General features: G+C 35.9%; 1 protein-coding gene across 2 annotated transcripts in view; it reads right to left on the bottom strand.

Moving 5' to 3' along the window:
* Positions 1-15,912, bottom strand: part of LOC131072693 (DEAD-box ATP-dependent RNA helicase 28) — a 125,942-nt gene that overhangs the window by 88,799 nt on the left and 21,231 nt on the right. For both annotated transcript variants that reach the window (XM_058008925.2, XM_058008926.2), the window contains exons 3-4: positions 3,052-3,120; positions 2,809-2,915 (exon numbers count right to left, since the gene is read on the bottom strand). In XM_058008925.2, the coding sequence (XP_057864908.2) occupies positions 2,809-2,915; positions 3,052-3,120 (176 nt within the window). The remainder of the gene's footprint in view (positions 1-2,808; positions 2,916-3,051; positions 3,121-15,912) is intronic.

Genomic DNA, 15,912 nt, shown 5'->3' on the forward strand with positions numbered 1-15,912 from the left:
CTTCATCGGCCCATGATGCATGTCGGTGTGTAACTGACACCATCCTAATTGTCTCGTATACCGGTTTCTTCTTGAGGAGTCTATCGGTTATTGAAGGAAGTTTCTTTATTCATGTGCCCTGGGTTATTTAGTAGAAGATCGACTTACTTTGAGGCGTCCGTTTTGCTTGACTTCGTAGCTACTATTATTTCCTGAGTTGATCAATTTTATTCAGCAGTGAACGTTGGAGTACTCAGATTTGTTCAATTGCATCTTCTTTACATTATTTTGTATGCAGATTTTCTGATAGTCAACTTCTATCTGAGCATTATCAATCATTGTTAAAATGATTGCCTTCTAAGTGAGACAGATATGTACTTATTTTGAGACTTCAATAAAATTATCTTTTGGTGTGGCTGGGTTTTTCACCCTCAGGTGGAGGGTTTTCCCAGGATAATTTGATGTCTTCTTGTTCTCTTATGCTGTCTTAGATTCTTTTATCTGTGTTTATAGCTTTCTGATTTTAATTTTAACACTTTCAAATCCCTTAAATATTCCTGTTCCATGTGATCACCTTCATTGGGAAGATTGACTGAAGAATTGGGACAAATCTTTGACTTTACCTGTATTACTCAATTTCTGACCTTCTGGTCTGATTTGATTTACGCCCATCTTTAATATTTGTATCCATTTTTTATTTTTTTGCTTTTTGCCTGAGCTATGCCTAGAGATAAATCTGTTGCTGCTTTTCAAAAGAAGTAGCCATCAACATCAATGGCTGCTCCTGCCTCTCAGAGTCACCTACTTATTAACTTGGAGAGTCAAAAGTGTTCTTGAAACTTAGTTTTATGATGATAATTTTTCATTATAGGGTCAGGTTCTTCCGGCTTGTATGGAACATGATAACTTTTCATTATAGGGTCAGGATCTTCCCGCTTGTATGGAACATGATAACTTTTCATTATAGGGTCAGGTTCTTCCTGCTTGTAAGGAACATAAAATGGTGCAAGCTGGTTTGGCTCTTCCACTACAGGCCGAACAGCCATCATATCCTGTGTTCATTTGTGTCTCTGGAATTTGGGAATCCATGATGTCCTCATTAGATTTGTCTTCATATGATTGTTGGAGACAAATGAACCTATTTCTATTGCTTCCATCAATGTTCTCCTGAATCCCCTTGCGTGCAATTTTCTTTTTCTTTATGATAATAAAATCATCGTGGAGTTTATCTTCCACTTGAGGCTCTGAGACCTTAAGTGGACAATCTTTCAACAAGAGTCCATACTCGTGACAAAGCCGACAAAGGAAGGGAATATTTTCATAACCCATCACCTAATCCCAAAGATCCTCCTTCACTGCAAGAGATTTTGGTTGGCAAAAGTTTGTTAAAGATTCATCAAAACACAAATACATGCTTAGGTCATTTGTTCCAACTGTAATGAGGAGTTTGTTGTCATCATGTAGGTACCAAGAGTGTTGTCGATCGCAATGAAGACTGTCAGTCCAATATATTGCAAGTAGCCCAAACAGTCTCACCCACACAGGAGCCACAAAAGGAAGTTCTTCTACCTTAAACATCAGATGCCAAGATTCCATAAAAAGGCTTGCCTTCCAAAAAACCCATGCGCCCCCCCTTGGAAGACGAATTCTCTGTCTTCTAGTGATGAAAAGAAAATGAGAAAGTATCAATGTGGATAAATAGAGATTGTGAACTCACCTTTTGTGTGCCAAGACTTTCAAGACCAGTCATACAAAAGCGGCCAACAAGAGATGGAATCCAAGAATCCAGACAATAAAGCCCCTACTCTCAAATTTGTTGATCCCACCTTGAACAGCAGTTTTCAAAAGTCTTACACTGATGATCCTTCCACTGCTTTCATACATCCATTTTCATTTTTGCGATGATCAATTTTAGGCATCCTTAGGAGCTGATTTGTCAGATTACGACCCAGCACCTGACGTTTAAGATTTCCTTGCAAAACATATTTGAAGGAAGGGTTAGAAGAAGGCCTTTGATCTAACCCTTGCCCAATTCAAACTCCACCCGAAAAAATCAACTCTACTTTTCTATGATAACCAGGCAGTTCTCAAGAAAGAGTCAACTCCACTTTTCTATGACAACTAGAGTGTTCTCAAGCTGGCAAAGAATCCATGTCCAATGAGTGAACAAAATATGTGGATGTATATTGTCACTTCCTTCGACAGATTGCAGAAAATGGGATAAGTTGAGCTGCAATATCACCCAACCCAAAATCAGACTGCAAACATTCTCACCAAGTTTCTTGACCCAAAAAAAGTTGTTATATTTCATGATAGACTTGGTGTATTAGCTAGAATGATCATTAAGGGAGAATGTTAGTGTTTGTAACATGAAGTTATAATGTACTAGTCTTAGTGATGGGCTTAGTATGAAAGTCATTTTATGACTTTACTTCACTCCTCAATTAAACATGACTTAAAGTTCACATAAGTCAATTTAGAGTTAGTGTTTGTGTCATCCTAGTCTCAGGTTTTATGTTGTTTCCTTAAAAAGTGGCCATTGCTCTTTCATTGATACATACAAGAAGTTAGAAGTATTTTCTCTTCTTCAAGTTGTCTCTTGTGTTCTTGCTTGGTTTATTTGTATGCGTTGATTTTGTAAATATATTTGATATAGCAATAGTCAACAAAACCATTCACTACTCTATGGTCTGATATTAGATTCAACTCCAAATGTTTCAGTTTCTTAAATTATAAATTTTTCATTGAGCATTATTTTTCATTTTTGGTATTAAGTAACTTGCCTAAGCAAAACAATACATGAAATACTCTACAAACAGAGAGACATACTGAACAGCCAATTCTCTTGTCGGAGTAAGAATAAGAACCCTTATGGCTGGAATACGCTTTGGCCGAAAAAGCAATCTCTCCAACATTGGTAAGCCAAATGCAGCTGTCTGTAATTGAAAACACAGATATTGATCAAATATCATTCAACAAAAAAAAAAGAAAAAAGAACCATCACAAATACAAGTAGAATAGCTAGATATGGAAAGAAAACAAATACACTGTATAAAACAGGACCTAACTAACCTTTCCAGACCCTGTAATTGCACTGCCACATATATCACGCCCAGTTAATGCTAGAGGTATACATGCTGCCTGTATTTTAGAGTGACAGCAGACTTAAAAAGATTAGAAAAAGATTATAACTATCATCAAGAAATGCAATTTTTTGGAGTTTTGCATCACATTTAATAGCTTAAGCTCATACTTGTAACATGCTCTACCATTTCTACTAGCAAAATAATGCAACCTTATCAACTTAACTTGATCACGTGAATACAACCAACTTTACATCATCAGTACTATATAAACCTGTACTTTGGAAAAGCATATTTATATTACAACCAATGCATACCAGCCAGGTAATGCAACAAAAATGTAACACATCATAATTGACTCAACCAGATTTGCACTTATGCATTTGAGTAATACAAAGCATTAACCATGAAATAAGAAGAATCTATTGCCACTTTTCAATATAAGAAATTTTGGTCCAACATTCAAATTGCATGGAGCTGTCAAAAATGTGTTAAAGACTTTTTGTCATTGATGTCAAGTGGTTTTTGTCAAGCTTGTGCTACGAGTTTAAAGTGCTTTTCAAGCTACTGTTTATACATTAAATCTTCTCATTTTTGGTTGAGATGCTTCAGGTGCTTGAGCTGCTTGACGTGCTTGATGTGCTTGAGGAGCTTGAGGTGTGTGTGTGCCTGCTTCCGCTGCTTAAGTGTCTGCATTAGCAGCTTATGTGCTTACTTGACACTTTGTCAGCTGTTCTATGAGATTATTTGCCACATCATTTGGATTTTTAAAACGTTAGCACGTGGTATAAGGGAGTCAATTCTTCTTCTGCACTCACCACACGTTGAATCAAATCTGTATACGTTATGAATTCTATATTCGGCAGCTGCATTATTAAGAGAGTCTCATGCTTTGACATCTTTGTGTGGGTAATTACTGAAGTATTAAGGCATGGTATCGTGGCCTTTTAACTATTTTGTAATTCCACTTTAACTTGGAACGTTTTTGATATAACATTTATTTAATGACAGGGGATGAGTTTTTTTTAAATACGGAGCATGCCTATTCAATATTTTTGAAGATACGTGGTTGGTGCTTTAAAAGTTTTTAATCTATATGCGTTTTGTGCTGAAGCATGCAGCGGCAGTTTCAGGAATAACTTCTTTTTTTAAATCGTGATCTTTATGTGGGTGATGTTAACGGAAAAGGAATTTTAATAAAATATTTTCTGAATTCTGTGCGTTACTGAGTTAAATCTTTGACCTTTGAAATAAATTTTCGGGGAGTCATTTCTTATGAAGTTGTGCTTGCTAAGTCTAATGAGGAGATGATTAGATAAATTCTTTTTGATATATATCTTTTAAAAAACGAATCTTGGCAATGCTGGCTGGGCGTTACTTCCATATTTTTGGTTGTATGCATGCATAGTGTTTTTATGTTTTTCTCAGAAAAGTCGTGCAGCTTGATATTAATATTGATTCACATCTGAAAATGGTTTTTTGAGGACCGGTTGATATTTTTCAAAGTGTGTGGGAGTAGAGCTTGGAGTGAGCAGCATATTATCCGTTATCCTTTCCTAGGCGTATAGTTTTTCTGGCTTTGATGGAAATTCGTAGGCTCGAGGAGTATTGACAGCATAATCACTAAATTCCTGTAGCAGCTGGTTTGTCACTCGATACACAGAAATATGCAGACTTTAACAATCTCGTGGGTCATTGCAGATACTTCCAGATTGTTGTCATATACTACAGATCTGATCTGAGATTGTGTGTTGATGTGACAATCTGTGTTAGCAAGAAAGAGCTAGTGGCATGAGTATATAAATACATTTGTGTTGAGGTGCTACAGTTTGAAGAGAAAGTGGAGTTGCATAGAACTTGGGGTATAGTGTTGAATAGCATTGTCTTCCTGAAAGATGAGGAACAGAGAGTTATAAGGAATTAATCTATTGTGCCGACTGAATGTTATTCAGAGATTATTGGTACTGAAATTTGTTTCAATTTTTTGTTGGTTTGAGTTGGTGCTCTCTTGATGTGAGGTTGGTGCCTCTGATGTTCTCAGTTGGAGCTGAGAAGAGAGTTGGTGCCTCTGATGTTCTCAGTTGGTGCTCTCTCTGATTGTAATCTGGGTTGGTGCCTGTCTTTTGAAGATTAAAAGGAAGTTTTTATTCCGTGGTTTTTCACCCGAAAGGGTTTTCCACAAGAAAAAAAAATTTCTGAGTTCTTGTCTTGTGTTATATTTACATTTTTATATCATATGTTGATTGGTTTCTAGGTTTGCTTAAGTTATTGAAAAGTTTAAAACACTGATTCACCCCCCCTCCCTCTCAGTGTTTTCTATGTGCTTATCAAAATGTTCATGGAATTCAGGCCTAGATAAAAACACAGATTACACATACGAATAGAGTTAAATAGAAAAACATTAAAAAGTTTTATCATATGCCATTTTATTTGATTACAACCTTTTGGCATTAAAAGCATTTTACAGGCAACTCCCCATTGACAAGCTTCCAATTTGCTGATTACAACCACCCTTTGTTAAAATTATAAACTAATTTAAAATATACATTAATCACACTTTGGATCATAGACCCAACAAACCCCCCAATCCAAGGGGGTGAAAAAGATCAATTGAACATGACCAACTACCAAAACCAATCTAGATGATGAAACTTTTGCAAACTACCAACTAAGCAACTGTACCCTAGTGCTAATCAACCTGTGTTGACAACTCTGGTACCCTGTGTCACTGCCTTTCCTGCAGTCAGCTAACATGACCATTCTAATGGGAGTATACCTCACTCCACATCAACCTCTGATCTTTCTTCCTATACATGAGGTATAAGCATCTACCTAATACCCAACCACATTGATCTCTACCTCAAATGAATCCTCTACTTGTGAAAATGGTTCAAATGATCTGACACACCTTCCTTCCTATCAGACAGATGGTCCACTTAAAAAATCACAAAATTATCAGATAGTTGATTTGCTCCACAACAAAACTCTCAACAAACCAAAACTAAATTTGATAGCAACAAAAAGACTATGATATAGTTGCACTAACTTGCGATCAAAATTGTCACCGAACCAATACACCCAATCTTATAGGCAGCAGCAAACTCGAGATGATTGGGTACTCTACAATCTTGAGATACATGATGCTATTGGCCATGTGGCAAGACTGACAGCAAAAAATGGTGCAATTCATATGTTGAGTGACAGCCCATTAAATGATATTAAATTTACCATACTGAATGTCATGTCCAAACTCTGATGTGTTTGTGTGCTAAAGCTACCCATTTTTGTCAGTTTTCAGAAGAACAAAATGACTTAGATCACCAACAACGTACTTAAATGGGTGGTGGGCACCACTGAACATGCACCCATACAACAATATATTGCATAGGAATAAACCTTGTTTCTCTTTAAAACCACTTATTTCTCCGTACAATCATTAAAAAAAAGTTACAATGATTAAATTCCATTGTTCCTCCAAGAGCAAAGAACGTTTTATCTACAAATAGATTTAAACACTTTTTACAATAATAGTAGCTGCCCACTCCGAGCTTATCAAAGTTCTTTTCAAAATAGCACCCTGCAATTCAAATCTCTAAATGTAATGTCTTCCTTTATGCCAAATATCTATGTTACCAGGTTTGCAAGCCCTATTTCCTCTACCTGACCTGAATGGGTCTAGGGATAGATAATCCAATGGTCTATCCTGAGCATTATCTGGACATTTCCCAGGTATGCTGTAAGTGTACCCGGGTTACCCAGGCAGGGACCCCTGCACCTTGAAGAGCACACAGTTATACGGAGAGGGGGGGTGAATCAATATAATGAAACTTTTCAATTCAATATTTTATATGATAGAATCAATCACTAAAAATAATTTTGCATATGAACACAATAACACAAAGATTTAAGTGGAAACCCAATGCTGGAGAAAACCACTGAAAATGAATGCTATATATTTATGTTCTTTTACAATTTTGTGAGCACCAACCCACTGGAAGCACCAACTCCCTAACTCTGTTTTGTGAGCTCCAACCCACTGGAAGCACCAACCCCCGAACTCTGTTTTGTGAGCACCAACCCACTGGAAGCACCAACTCTCTCTGCTGAAATTATGAGCACCAACTCACTCTTCACAAATCTAATTTTCCATCTTGAACATGTTGCTGTAACAATGGATGATGGACAATGGTAACACTCTTTAAATCTGCATACACATCTTCATACAAATATGTCACAATTTCTTTCTTAAATCTGCTGTAAGCTGATCATAAATCTGCCTTACTCTTCATTTCAAATCTGCATGTGCTAAGTTTATATATCTGCTATTATATTCTAAACTTACGCTCTTTTAGGATTGATTGTTCATGTTTCTCTTTGCACACCTCTTACTTCACCTACGTGAGATATACTTTCAAAAATCCACAGTTTTATACAAAGTATATATATCCAACATATCAACATCCTTCTCAAAGCATTTTTAAAAATTCATATATATATGTGCTAGTTCCACCGGTTGCAAACCAACATGACTTTTAGTTTGAAAAGTCATATCCTTCAATATTTCAATAACTTCTTTTTGTTAAATTCTATTAATAAACTTTTTAGGGGAGTATTTGTTTGCCAAACACTTTTGTTTATATTAATAAACTCTTATGCCACTATACCTTAGACAATACTTTTCATAATAAACAAACCACCGAACTTAATGAAGCCCGATAATATGTATTGTAAAAATAAGGTATGTAATTTATTTACGATATTATTTTCTCCCAGCCGGTATTAAGTTCGTTCCGCAAAACACAAAGTTTAATAATTTTTGCTGTCGAGATTTATTTTTCACTTTTAATTTTGCCGCTCCATATCTATCTCCGCTTTAATTAATTTAAAGTGTGCCGCCGATAATATTGTTCAATATATTAACACTCATGAAGTGCCGTAAAAAATACTTGGTTAATACATCCACCATCAAAACATTTTTTCGCTTTAATAAACTTGCCGCTATATTAATATATTTGCCGATAATTATAAAGTCTTTCCATATTATATATCGGGTAATATTTATATCGGATTATTTATAAAGTCTTTCCATTAATAGTTTTCATTTGATTTCTATTTTTGCCTTCAGATAATGATATAGCTACGAACCATGCTCACTGTAATCTTCTGCTTCATCGTGCTGATTTGCCAGGAAACTTCCAAACCAACACCCGACTCTAGGATATATTTTAGATACTTTCATTCTTTCTGTGATGTCATTTTAGATGCTTCCTGCTTTCAATTAATTTGACATCAATGACAATACTTGCATCACACCTTTTCTTTTCAAACGATCATTTTTTTTAAATGAATGTCAGAATAAAAATTCAATTTATAATCCTCGTTATATTTAGTATTTTCTGAAAAATGCGATCAATCCTTGCTCGTCTTGAACAATCCACAGCCAACTGGCACTGAGTTAAGGATTCAATCCAGCTGTAAGATTTCAGCATACCAGTTGAACAGGGTCAATCTTAACTGGTTGAGAAACAAACCTGAGATTTACCATCCAAGAATCCCATACTATACAGAAAACAAATTAACAATGCCCTCTACTTAGTTATATATATATATATATATATATATAAAGAGAGAGAGAGAGAGAGAGAGAGAGAGAGAATCTACTGCCCCCACTACTATTTATGCCTCTGCCTTGGCTACTGGATAAACTCCCAACTGGTTATGGATCAACTTAAGTAAATGAATCAAAAGGCTCTGCTTCAAACGCTCACACAACTTAGTTGTAAACATAACCCACCCATAAGTATATGTTAATTGTTATTATAATATTATGTTTAGCTGCAAACATAATAATAAAATTATAAAAATTATTTTAGACTTTCGTAGTCGAGCATCATGAATATATCTGGTTAGGGATTATTATTATAAACTATTTATATATTATTAACATAAAATACAATATTTACAGTATATTTATTTTTTCAACTTTATATATAGAATATTATTGTTATATACTTTACAAATACAATATTATTATAATATTGATATATTTTCCCATTAATGATACTTCAGAGGTTAAAGCCCCCAAAAAGTCCAAGGAACGGAACAAAATGGATACCTGCTCCAGAGAACAAGTTTAAGCTGAACATTGATGATGCCTCAAGAGGTAATCCAGGGAGGTCTACTGCTGGGTGTGTTATCAGAGATTGATAGGGATCGTTGATTACAGCTTATAAAAAACTTTTGGATGGACCTAATCATGAAGTGGAAACTCAAAACAGTCATCTTAGGCCTCCGATTACTTTCACGAGAAGCTTAAACTGAATTTGTATTTAAGGGAGCTCTTTGATTGTAATATAACAATTTGCTGAAATGCTGACAACCAATTGGAGATTCAACAGTATTTTAAGAGAAGCCTGGATTTTATTAGATCATTTTGAAAGTGCTACAAAAAACAACACACTATGGGGAAGCAAATCCATTGCTGATTTCTTGGCCAACTTTGGGGCTTTGTTATAATGATGTTCCAAGGAATTAAGCAAAATGGATCTGTCCTCCAAGGAATTTCACCTAAACATTGATGAGCCTCAAGAGGCAACCCAGGGAGGCCTAGCACTAGGTGTATTATCAGATATAGTCAAGAATCATTCATTGAAACTTATAGAAGACTTTTGGATGGAACTAATAATGAAGCAGGGGCTCAAGTGATCATCTTAGACCTCCACTTACTTTCCACAACAGGAGTAAACCAAATTTGTATCGAGGACGACTCTTTGATTGCGAAATAACACTTTGCTGAAAAGCTGTCACTCAATTGCAAGATCAACAGTATTTTAAGACAAGGCTGAATATTTTTAGATCATTTTTAATTTTAAAGTACTCATGATCCAACATTACTATAGGGAAGTAAAGTCCATGGCTGATTTCCTGGCGAACTCTGGGGCTTACTCTAATAATGAGGTATTTATTGAAAACTATAATGCATTGCAGATGTGCTTTGGAGAGTACTAGTGATAGATTCCAATTAAGGAAAACAATTTCCTTTGATTTCATAAAATCATTTCAAACTAAGGTCCCTCACTTAGGTCATTTTTCATCATTATGATGGATAAGGTTAAATAACATTGCCTTGATACATGTGAATGACCATTTTGCATGCAATGTATAAATCAAAGTGAGGCGCTAAGGATCATACAAATGCCTTGTTTGTTTTTAGGTTTGTGTTTTGTGTTAGCATTGGCACATACATGCCCATCTTTTCTATGGAGCCAATGTTTTATTTAATCCAAGAGAAAAAATGAAAATGGCCTTTAGAGGGCCCATAGCTGAAGTGTGGCTGAAAAAAAATCTGTCATTCAATCAAGATTGCGTTAAACTGCAATCAAAGAAGTCCTGGGTATTGATCAACTCTGACTGATTAAGAACAAAGCTGCTATGAAGAGGATTGTAGAATGTTTTTCAATTAGATGTTTTAGATACCATATTCGGGAGCCCATATCTCTATGAGAGAGATGTTGTCTATTGTAGGAGAAAGATTCAAATAGGTTCAGCTTGAATGGGAAGTAGTCTATTTTGCATTCTGTTTTACACTTTCAAAACTCAGTGTTTGTACTACTTGATGTCTACTTCTCAACCATTTGTCATCATTATGTATTCAATTAGGTCAATAATAGTCATTTCCTATAGTGGCAAGGTTATTGTGTCAAGGTCTAGTATTTCTACAACCAATTTTTGTAAACTGCTCAATGTTTCATTATTACAGTTTAAAATGATTAAGTCCTTCTTGATGATGACAGCAATAGTGGAAAAAGAAAACAAAATGGTTAAGTCTTGGGAGAAAAAGCTCAATTAGCAAATGTGGCAAAGTATTGGTAGACTTTTGCTTGAGGTTTAAGGTTTAAACTTTAAATGATCAAAGGAAACCACGTCCAAGTGATGGCAATGATATATGGAAATAGCACCCAAGGAAAATGCATTATTCTAAGCTGTCAATGTGGCACACTTTATCAAGGCATTTGTCAGCAACAATTCCACCATTTGGTAGTCAATTTTAAGAGTAAAATGCACCCAAGAATTGGATGGAAATGAATGGTAATAGAAAATGCACATTTCAGCTCACACAACCAAATATAAAATCATGCCTTATTTTGGCAAATATTTGAGTGAACTGCACCCAATGAAAAGCATTTAAAAAGTGAGGAAGTTATCACACAAATTAGGTGACATGGACATGGATAAATAACACCATAAAATGGCAATCTGATTAAGTGAAACAAGCATAAACCCTAGTTGCAACACCTAATAGAGCCAACTAAAGAGCAGAAATATTGCACACCTATGTTGTCACACACACCTAAGTCACAAAAACAATGTGTAGAGAGATGCCCACATAAACATAGAAAATAAATGCAAGTTTGATTCACAACCAAAAAAATATGCATTAACTGCATAGGCATTAAGCCTTGCAAAAAATTCAATAGTTTTAACAATCATACCATGTTGAGTTTATCCAATATCCTAAATCCCTTGGCCTTCATTTCAAACGTATATGCCTTAAGCTTCTCATTCGTCGATGACTTGTTAAGCCTATGAAAAGTGCCTTGCATAGTTTTGTTGATGTCTCCAACGACGTCGTTTTACCAGCCCCCCATATGAATTACCAGTCAAACCCTTTACCTTAATAACCAATGTGCATACCTTAAAGTGTATGCACCTAATATATTCAGTGCCCCCACTTGCTATCCACATGTTGAGTTCTGATTGCAGTGTGCTTGCACTTCTCAACACAATTTCTTGCTAGTCATGTATGCTTAAGGTTGCACTCTCACACTGTAATGACATGTGTCCTCAATGATCACTTTCATCATGAGCGGAACCTACCAAATGCATATCCTTGGAGGACTGTTTCATTGGTTCAAAATATCATTGTTTGTCCTTTATGCAGATGGACATGGGTTAGGTGTTGTAGTATTGTGACAAGTGGTGATTTTCTATTGAACACGGTGTTCCTTTGCAGAAGAGTTTCATGACTGAGTTTGCCTTCCATTTCTACACTGAGCCTAATGAGATTGTTTTATGTGTGTTCATGACAATGGGTGTTACATGTGGATGCTCCTAATTGTAGCACACATTGCAGCACCCAAATCCTTCACAGCACACTTTCTTGTTGATACTCCAAACCCAAAGTTGTGTTGATGTGTTCTGTTGACATGTATCCTCCCCAACAGCTAGGCCAGGGCAAAGTAGCATTTTTCTATTAGGCTCAAACTCGATCATAGGTGAATGGAAAATAATGTAGGCAATTTTACAGGTGTCACCACATGATTGCAACACATTCTGTCACCACACGATTGAAACACAAGAAACACTGAATCCACGACATCAAATAGATTTCATTAAGAAGAAATGGGCACCAACCCAGATTACAAACACTAAGCACCAACTCTAAAGGACTAAAACACCAACTCCAGTATACTGAGGCACCAACCCCAGCTGAGCACCAATTCCAGTATACTGAGGCACCAACCCCAACTTGAGTACCAAATCCTGAACAAAGAAATTTATTAACACTCCATCAGATTTTTACACAGCACTTCAAACTCTTGCCATTCTGAAAATTACACTTACTCTGAATCAGCTCATGTCTAAATGTTCCAGCATGCTTATGCAATCATCAAATTGTATCTCAATCTTAACAGAAAATCATCACATCAACATCTACCTAGACCCGCATAAAAGTCTCCTTGTAACTTTTTCGATCATATACCTCTCTCTCAGCTAGCAGTGAAAACTAAAACGCTCTATATCAGAAAAATGCTTTTCACAGGATCAGGCCTCTCCGTACTCTATTGCTGTAGCTCTTAAATCTTAATAACACCTTGCTGTGAAATGATACACAGAATATACTCGCTTCTTTTGACTCCAACCAAACATCTTTTTCAAAAGATTTTATTTTTAAAAAAACTCACACCATATTTTTATATCCAACACTATCACATAACACCCTTTTACATCTGTCGACCCTCCAAACAATGTCCAAAAACAGCTATCAAAAACTCTTCACATTCACTTCACTATTTAGCAGTAATCTATTCTTTCAAAACGATACTACACCAAATGACTTCACACAGCTACCCTTTATATGAAGATAAAAACTCTATATATCTCTCAATCTCCAGACCGACCTGATGCTTTCCCACAAACAGTTTCAGATAAAAAATAATATGAAAACTTCAGCGCATAATCAATTCAAAAATTTAACGTATATCTCCTACAACATACGATTCTTCCCCCAAATTAGTCTTTCTCAATCATTTATTTAAAAAAAAAGACGACTCCCCTCTCTGACTGTCTTCACAGCACAAACTCAGCACAATACTTGCCTTTTTCAAAATACAAACCATGCACATATACCAAATCCACTTCACCATCTTCTTCTCCAAGATCACTTTCATCTTCTGGAGTTTTTGTGTGAATTTCTTCCATAGCCATGAACAAGATCTCATCACTCAGAGATTCATCATCACCTCCGTTAGATGAATCACTCTTCTATTTTGAATAAAGACTCTTCTTAGATTTCCAAGTCTTTTTGTCTTTCAGTGTTGCAGATTTGTTTTACTATTAATAACCTAAAACCACATAAAACATGAAAAGAACAATCATGAAGATACATACACCACGTATCTTGTGGAAAACCATTTCGGGTAAAAATCCCTGACATCAAATAGATTTCATTAAGAAGAAATGGGCACCAACCCAGATTACAAACACTGACCACCAACTCTAAAAAACTGAAGCACCAACTCCAGTATACTGAGGCACCAACCCCAGCTTGAGCACCAACTCCTGAACAAAGAAATTTATTAACACTCCATCAGATTTTTACACAGCACTTCAAACTCTTGCCATTCTGAAAATTACACTTACTCTGAAACAGCTCATGTCTAAATGTTCCAGCATGCTTATACAATCATCAAACTGTATCTCAATCTTAACAGAAAATCATCACATCAACATCTACCTAGCCCCACATAAAAGTCTCCTTGTAACTTTTTTGATCATATACCTCTTTCTCTCAGCTCGTAGTGAAAACTAAAATGCTCTATATCAGAAAAATGCTTTTCACAGGATCAGGCCTCTCCATACTCTGTTGTTGTAGCTCTTAAATCTTAATAACACCTTGTTGTGAAATGATACACAGAACATACTCGCTTCTTTTGACTCCAACCAAACATCTTTTTCAAATGATTTTATTTTTATAAAAAAAAAACACACCATATTTTTATATCCAGCACTATCACAAAACACCCTTTTTACTTCTGTCGACCCTCCAAACGATGTCCAAAAACAGCTATCAAAAACTCTTCACATTCACTTCACTATTTAGCAGTAATCTATTCTTTCAAACGATGCTACACCAAATGACTGCGCACAGCTACCCTTTATATGAAGACAAAAACTCTGTATATCCCTCAACCTCCAGACCGACCTGATGCTTTCCCACAAACAGTTTCAGATAAAAAATAATATGAAAACTTCAGTGCATAATCAATTCAAAAATTTAACGTATATCTCCTCCAAAGTACGATTCTTCCCCCAGATTAGTCTTTCTCATTCATTTTTTTTTTTTTAAAAACATGACTCCCCTCTCTGACTGTCTTCACAGCACAAACTCGGCACGATACTAGCCCTTTTCAAAATACGAACCATGCACATACACCAGTCTGTGCACAAAAATGGAAGCATTAATTCTCGATAATTTAAAAAAAAATTCCCACGAAGGCTTAGCATCATCTATATCATATATGTACAGGACATATATGAAATCGCTATTGAATCTCATTAATATCATGCGTTTTTGCCTTTATACGAATATCTGGAGAGTTTGTTCTTTCAACAGCCCATGCAAACACGATTTTTCTTCCACCAATTGCCAGCAGTAACGCACAGCCATTTTAGTTAATAAATCTGTCGATAAATTTTTTAAGACAAGTGCGATCGTAAACTCATTTACGGCAGGCAATGACTGACATTCTAAATCGACAAGTTCCAGCATTGTCAAAATTTGTGAGGAATAGCCTTTTCAAATCACCCACGATGCAAACACGATTTTTCTTCCACCAATTGCCAGCAGCAACGCACAGCCATTTTAGTTAATAAATCTATCGATAAATTTTTTAAGACAAGTGCCACTGTAAACTCATTTACGGCAGGCAATGACTGACATTCTAAATCGACAAGTTCCAGCATCGTCAAAATTTGTGAGGAATAGCCTTTTCAAATCACCCACGATACACAAACAAAGAAGATCGTGGCCTTGGAAATAGCCAACAAGGCATAAAAAAAGATGATTCATTGAATTGTGCTTTTAAAAATATATTACCTTAAAGAAAAAAACACGCAACCAATAAAGTCGCCTTACATGACAAAGGCATTACAATTTATCAAGCTAATGTTCCAGCCACGTCACCAGTTCTCAAGGTTTGCGTACTTCATGGTTTGTGTAGTAAAGTCACCTCCAAAGATAGTCGACATAATTCTCATAAAACATGCCGCTTTGAATATTCATCCCATGACATGGCGTAATGTCTGATATAACTGCTGACCAAGTGACACTTGGCACTTGCACAATTGATGCAAACACTCAACCAGCTGAGCCCCACACACACCCAGCTCAAGTAAGCATTCAACTAGGTGAAGCTGACAACCAAGCAGCTGAATCACATCAAGCACCTCAAGCAACTCAAGCAACTCGAGCACCTTAAGCAAGTCAACCAGAATTAAGAAAATCTAATGAATAAATAGTAGCTCGAAAAGCACTTCAAACTCAATCCAATAACATTTTGAGTAATCC

Source organism: Cryptomeria japonica, chromosome 5 (assembly GCF_030272615.1).
Source record: "Cryptomeria japonica chromosome 5, Sugi_1.0, whole genome shotgun sequence".
NCBI classification, from domain to species: Eukaryota; Viridiplantae; Streptophyta; class Pinopsida; order Cupressales; family Cupressaceae; genus Cryptomeria; species Cryptomeria japonica.